At 36.6% G+C, this 7,687-nt stretch overlaps 1 protein-coding gene across 1 annotated transcript in view; it reads left to right on the forward strand.

Annotated features, from left to right (window-relative positions):
• PNPT1 (polyribonucleotide nucleotidyltransferase 1) overlaps positions 1-7,687 on the forward strand; it is a 62,413-nt gene that overhangs the window by 41,431 nt on the left and 13,295 nt on the right. Inside the window, exons 16-18 of the mRNA XM_011957443.1 lie at positions 1,008-1,074; positions 1,159-1,248; positions 2,425-2,478. Coding sequence (XP_011812833.1) covers positions 1,008-1,074; positions 1,159-1,248; positions 2,425-2,478 — 211 coding nt within the window. The remainder of the gene's footprint in view (positions 1-1,007; positions 1,075-1,158; positions 1,249-2,424; positions 2,479-7,687) is intronic.

A 7,687-nucleotide genomic window follows, 5' to 3' on the forward strand; every position in this document is an offset into this window, starting at 1 on the left:
AGTTTTTTCTATTTTTTTAGTAGAGACGGGGTTTCACCGGGTTAGCCAGGATGGTCTCGATCTCCTGACCTCGTGATCCACCCGACTGGGCCTCCCAAACTCCTGGGATTACAGGCTTGAGCCAGCGCGCCTGGCCTCAAGCAATTCTTGTGCCTCAGCCTCATGAGTAGCTGGGATTACAGGCATGCACCACGCCCGGATAATATTTGTATTTTTAGTAGACAGAGGATCTCACCATGTTGGCCAGGCTAGTCCCAAACTCCTGAGCTCAAGTGATCTGCCTGCCTTGGCCTCCCAAAGTGCTGGAATTACAGGCATGAGCCATTGCACCCAGCCTGAAACTACAGATTTTTATCGGAAGTCTTCCTATTGTCAAATGATCACAACTAATTCATATTTCTTCAAGATAACATATACATCAAATAAAACAGTTTGCAACCACTGTCTAAAATAAAACCCTTACGGAAAAGAGCTGTTTCCTCCATACATTTTTGTCATTATTTTTTGCTTGAGACATACTTCAAAATATGCAACTTTCCCGTTCATGTATTTTGTTTCATATCTGAAAAAGGTAGTGGAGAGAGATAACTCTAAAAAGTATCAGTGTAAATTAAATTTCAATTTAGTGAAAGAAATGTGGGCTTTGCTATGGAAAAATAATCTGTGATTCTTCAATGTGTACTTTTTAAATATGTACATATTTTTTCTTACTACAAAAATATAACATTTTGTTATTGTTACTAATTTAAATCTAATGGAAGTTTATGGTGTAAATCTCCATACGCCTCCAGTTCCCACATCCTAATCCATTTACATGTTTATAATAGCTACTTTTAGCAATTTGGTATGTATGTTAAATTTATATCATACATTTTCTGTATATTTATGAATGTACTTTTTTAAAAAACAAAAGTGAGATTCTACTGTTCTGTAAGTTCTATTATTTTGGTAATATAACTTGGACATCTTTCTATGTCAATTGTATATGTGTGTGTGTTTTTTTTAAGTTTCCTCCTTATGCAACTAACGAAATTGGCAAAGTCACTGGTTTAAATAGAAGAGAACTTGGGCATGGTAAGTACAGATCTGTAAACTTATACAGTATTCTTACAGAGACTTAATACACTTTTTTACTTACTGTTTTCTATTCTAATTTAGGTGCTCTTGCTGAGAAAGCTTTGTATCCTGTTATTCCCAAAGATTTTCCTTTCACCATAAGAGTTACATCTGAAGTCCTAGAGTCAAATGGTATGGTATTGAAATACTTCTTTCATAGTAGAAAAGACCATATTCCCTATTCTGTTATTAAGTTTTCAAATGTAGTGTTACATTTTGTTTATTACTACAGAACCCAAGTTTATTGCAAGAGAAAAATGTATTGAGTTAATCATATACTTGTCTTAATCTCTGTTCTTAGCTAATGAGTTGTTTTGAAAGCAATATAAAACAAATGTTTTTCTTTATCTGTTATAGTAGATCCAGTTTGGCTTGTTTCTTTATTTGTACAAACAAACCACAGAACAAGGTTATCAGAGAGGTGAAGGGCCAAAATAGAGTGATCATTAGGCAGGGGATACCTGTCACATATCCACATGAATAATAAGTGGACATCACAGAGGGAGTCTAGGCAAGAGGTCACATTTAAATAAAAAAATTCATCCATGGGTCAAGGTACGGTGCAGTCATTAAAGGCAGAAAAGTCATGGAGTTCTTAAATGTGTAATAGACATAAATCAGATAGTCACAGATTTTGAGAGAAAAATACCAAAGTAAACTCAGAATTTAAACTAAAGACTTTGTGGTTCTCTACTGGGTGTGACTAAACTAATGGGCTTATGCGAGTGAGAGAGCCAAAGCCCTATATCTTTAACTACTTCTGATAAGCAAGAAAAAGGATATGCCCTAGGAAGTCTATTAGAATATCTGTAGCAGTACTGTGCAATAGAACTTTTTGTGATGAACTGGGTGTGGTGGCTCACACCTGTAATCCCAGCACTGTAGGAGGCCGAGGCGGGCACATCACAAGGTTCCGAGGGTCTAACATGGTGAAACCCTGTCTCTACTAAAAATACAAAAAATTAGCTGGGTGTAGTGACAGGCTGAGACTCCGTCTCAAAAAATAATAATAAAATAAAACTTTTTGTGACGATAGAAATCCTCTTTCTCTGTGCTATCTAGTTGAAGAATTAAATTTATTTTAATTGATTAAACTTTAAGTCACCACTTATGGTTAATGGCTACCATATTGGACCATGCAGCCCCATAGTTTATAGCTTAAAAGAACTTGCCTTAGGTGCTTTTAAAAAGAAGAGACTATTGAATATTTGTATTGTAATTGAATATTTATAAGGAAATAACCACTAGTAATACTTTTCTACATTTAAAAAAATCAGTATAATATAAAGCAGGTTTTTTTTTCTATAGGGTCATCTTCTATGGCATCTGCATGTGGCGGAAGCTTAGCATTAATGGATTCAGGTAAAAGAATTACGTCTCAAAACTGCTGATATTGCTCATGCCTGTAATCCCAGCACTTCGGGAGGCCAAGGCAGGAGGCTCACTTGAGGCCAGTAGTTGAAGACCAGCCTGGGCAACATAGCAAGACCCCATCTCTACAAAAAAAGATTTTTTTAAAAAAATGCTAACCTTTTATACACACCTGTTAGTATAAAATGTAAGATTTCTTTAAATTTGAGTTTTAGTAAAACTCAAAGTCAGATTACAGATGACCAAATCAAGCCAGAGGCAAGATGTTTGAAAAGTAGAGCTTCAGATATCCAGATATCTGCTGGAATTCTTATTTTTAGCTAAAAGCAGTACACTGAAAAATTTTTATTTGCATTGGTGACCTAGTAAACTTTATTTCATTCCAAAAGGTAGAGAGCTCCAGAATTGATTCCAGTCACCAAGGAAGTTTTGCTTAGTAAGTACTATTAGGACTCATAAGAGAAAGCAACTGTATTCTTTCAGTTGATTTATATAAGCCAAGAGAACAATGCCACTCAGGCATGTACACACAATTTTAGGAAGGCGGACTACAAATGGTTCATTTTAATCCCCAGGTCTGAAATGCCAAAAAGGAACACATTATGCTTGGAGATTTTTTTTTTTTTTTTTTTTCTGAGACAGAGTCTCGCTCTATTGCCCAGGCTGGAATGCAGTGGTGCAATCTCGGCTCACTGCAACCTCTGCCTCCTGGGTTCAAGCAATTCTTCTGCCTCAGCCTCCTCAGTAGCTGGGATTACAGGCACGTGCTACCACACCTGGCTAATTTTTGTATTTTTAGTAGAGATGAGGTTTCACCGTATTGGCCAGGCTGGTCTCGAACTCCTGACCTCGTGATCCACCCACCTTGCCCTCCCAAAGTGCTGGGATTACAAGCGTGAGCCACCGCGCCTGGCTGCTAGGAGATTCTTAAAACCAATTCGTGCCAAACTGTCATCAATGCTGCTATTTGAGAAGAAAGAGAGAAGGAACCTAAAGACACTAAAGAGGCCACAGAAGGAGTTCTCTGATAAGTTTACACATTGACAGTACTGGCATGAAAGATAGAAAGGAGGGTGGTAACAAAAGATAAAATGAAAACGTGGTGTGAATATATAGTAATATTATCTAGAAAAATTAAAAACAGGCCAAAGCAAAAAATGCTAAAGGCACTTTATTAAATAAAGGAAAACATAATCTGATATTTAAGGTAGCTGGTAAAATACTGCTGCTACTATTTTCATCTTCCTTCTTTCACTCTACAGATCTTTACTTTGTGGCACCTATGTGCCAAGCACTGATCTAAGTTCTTAGGACATGGTGATGAACAAAACAGTCTTAGTGTTCACGACACTTGTGTTTCTCATTCCAAATCTCATATTGGAAAACACTGAACAAATCTTGAGAAAGGTAAACTGAAAAATAAAAGATGACATCATAGGAGAGTCTTTACCTGCCATTTTTATATGAATTCAGATCTTTTGGTCTACACAAAAATTCATCCTCGATTATAATGAGAACTTCAGGATTAGATTACTGAAGGTATGATGGCAGGCATTGAGAAATCATGGAGACTGGTATCCCAAGGACAGAAAACGTTATTATTGGAAGAGAAAAAAAGTATTTTCTATAAAGTATAACACAATGAACTTGACTGTGACCCTCAACAAGACTCTTAAAGACTTATAAAAAGAATGGTTTGTAAGTAGTTTAGAAAGGAAAGGGGCCAGGCATGGTGGATCATGCCTGTAATCCCAGCACTTTGGGAGCCTGAGGCGGGTGGATCACTTGAGGTCAGGAGTTTGAGGTACACCTGGCCAACATAGTAAAACCCCGTCTCTACTAAAAATACAATAATTAGCTGGGTGTGGTGGCCCACGCCTATAATCCCAGCTATTTGGGAGGCTGAGTCAAGAGAATCACTTGAATCCAGGAGGCAAGAGGCTGCAGTGAGTCAAGATCATGCCACTGCACTCCAGCCTGGGTGACAGAGTGACTCTGTCTCAAAAAAAAGGAAGGAAACGGACTACAGAAAGAAGCCAGAAGCGACTTCTCCAAAACAAGTCATGCCATAGTTATTTAATTCACTTTCTGTTTTGAAGAAATTACTAGATTTGCAGTAGAGGGTATTGCTGTTGGTGTGATGTATCTATAAATCAGCTTTATGGTTTATGATACCTTTATGATACCTTGTGTAAATGATGCAGAAATTTAGACTAGATAATAGGTGCACCATTCATACTGGCTAAGGGATGAGCAAAGGGACTGCTTAATGTGATCAGCAGGTCAGAGGAGGATCTCAGGTTGAAGACTTGAGGATGCTTATTTCAGCCCTGTCTCTTTCAATGTTGACTTGACTGAGAACACTGGCCTGCCAATAAAAAGGATACTGATTAAAAGGAATGAGTGACTGGTTTGTTAAATGACAAAATTGAGCAGGATAAAAAAATATGGAGCTTAATAGTTTAAAAATTAAATTTGAAGTGATAAAGCCAAAAACCTCAAAAAAATTAAATTTGATAAGAATGAATGTCAAGTCCTGTGGGATGGGCCAATATAGGGTATACAGTTCAATTCAAATACGAATTTGAATTGCTTGAGAAGGGCTTGCCCTGCTCTAAGTCAGGCACTGTCCTATGCCCCATGCCCGGGGATACAAATTGTACCCAGGTTTTGAAAAAGCTTAAAGGTTTGAAAACAAAAAGATACTAATAGCTCGAAGAGGTAATAATACAAATATGTATAAGGCATACAGGGTGATTGATGAACTAGGCTGAGCATAATTGGCTTAGAGAGACTACTACATTTCATTTGATTTTAAAGGCTGAGTAGTTGTTGACTGGGCATATTAGGAGCAGGGCCTGTATTTCACATGAAGGGACCAGCATGTGCAAAGTTAAGTTATGAAACAGTGTAGTGTGTTTCAGGAATGCACTCGAAAGAGGTGTTAAGGTAATAAAGTAGAATCATATGTTGAAGGTCATTGTTATGCTAAGGAGTTTGGACTTAAAGCCAGCATTTTTCCAATTCAGTATTCCATGGAATAGTGTTCTGCAGGACATTGATTATTGTATGCCATGAAAAAGTTTATCCTGTTCTAAAGTAAGTTTCAGCAGGGTTAAGCAGTTTTATTTAATGTGGGTTAAATAGACTTTAATAAGCTAATTCAAATACTGACTCTCTAGGAATAGGACATGTAATATTTTTTGAAATTTATTTGACCACAGAATATGTACAAAAATTTCCTGAAAGCAGTCAATGAGGAACTTGAAGGATTTTATGGAAAACAGTGGCATGATTTGAATCTGCTTTTGTTTTTTCAAATAGTTTTTCCCAGCTTAAGTGATGAATAGCCCTGGGGAATGAGATGGCAGAGACTCCGAAGTAAAGAGAGAAACTAAAATCTGGGAAGCCAGACAGGGAGCTTGTTGCCAGGGCAAGAAATGATATGGACTCAGACTAAAAAGTAGCAATAGGTATTTTAATATTTAGGGTAAAGGACAGCTTTCTAAAAAATTAAACAGATCTTTGTGACTTGATGGGATATAGGAAATGAGGAAAGAAATGTTGATTCTGGCATGAGTGTCTTAGCTGCTTTAAACCAAAGGTTGCAGGAGGTAAAGGATTTTTTGATAGTGATTCAATTTTGAACATATATGTATTTCTTTCATCATCATTATTATTATTTATAGAGATGAGGTCTCACTATGTTGCCCAGGCAGTTCTCAAATTCCTGAGTTCAAGTGATCCTCCCATCTTGGCCTACCAAAGCGTTCAGATTACAAGCGTGAGCCACTGGGCCTGGCTCAATTTTGAATATATATTTAAGGTGCTTTGGGTACATTTAGCTGGAGATGTCTGACAAGCAGTTTACTAATACAGGTCCAGGGTTTGGCACAGAGAGCTGGGCAGAAGGGATAGATTTTTAAGTCATCAACATTATAGATGGTGGTTAAAACCATAAGTATAGATGAGGTTGCTTAGAGAAAATGAAATGATATACACACTCCTTTTCACCAAAGTAAATTCCAAGTGATCAAAACTTAAACATTTTTAAACAAATGAAAGTTGGTAGGTTTTATCAAAATCTTGGAGAAGAAAAGCTCTGCTAAGCAAAACCCAGGAACCATGATTACATGAACTAAAACTTCTACACGGAAAACAAATGACCATAAGCAAAGTCAACGAACTAGGAAATAAAATATTTTATATTTATATGTTATTAAACGTAATATTTTATCTTTACATTTTAATAAAGATCTGTCCATATTGAAAGAAGATCAATAATAAAAAGACTGGCAAACAAGTAGAAAAATGTTGAAGGTCATGAACAGGGAGTTCTCAAAATAAGACATAAATAGGTTTATGAACATGAAATAGTTTTCAACCTCAGTCATAAAAAACAGGTCAGATTTAAAATAACCATTTCTTACCCTTTAAATTGAGAAAAATCAAAAGATTTGACAAGAATTAATAAGAATATAGAGTAGCATGTACCTTCTTATACCACTGGTAAAAGTTTAAAATGCTATGTCTTTAGAAGGCAGTTTGACAGTGTAACAAATGTAAATGTACATCCCTTTTGACTCAGCAATCACACTTCTGTGTGTGACATAAAACATATAGGGAGTAGTATGCAACTATTCAAAGGAATAAAGTAGAGCTTTGTGTGGTGGTATGTGTCAATATCCAAGACATGTTATTAAGTGAAAAAGGCAAGGTGCAAAACAGTAAATGCATAGGGTCTGCCACCATCAGTAAAGAAAACAAAGGATTATATTTACATTTATACGTGTGCACAGAAATTTTCTAGGAGGATACACTAATGTTAGCTGCCATGAGGGGGTAAACTGAGGGGTTCAGACTGGAAGAATTTACCAAATAGATGCTTACTTTCCAACAAAAACAATTAAGACACCTGAAGCCAAAAAGCAAAGCAACGGATAATTTAAAAGCTATAAAGTTTGCTCTTGTTAGAGAAGTTTTTGCTGGATATAGTACTTGTTTACATTGTTTTAGGGAACTTTATTATATACTCAAAAACTAATGAAGTAGTTAAATGACCTCTTAAGACTTTTCCAACTCAGCTTCAGTGATTGTCAATTTAGATAACAATATCCATTTACGTTAAAAATAAATGTCTGGGCCGGGCATGGTGGCTCAAGCCTGTAATCCCAGCACTTTGGGAGGCCGAGGCGGGCGG

Source organism: Colobus angolensis, unplaced genomic scaffold (assembly GCF_000951035.1).
Source record: "Colobus angolensis palliatus isolate OR3802 unplaced genomic scaffold, Cang.pa_1.0 Scaffold442, whole genome shotgun sequence".
Taxonomy (NCBI): domain Eukaryota; kingdom Metazoa; phylum Chordata; class Mammalia; order Primates; family Cercopithecidae; genus Colobus; species Colobus angolensis.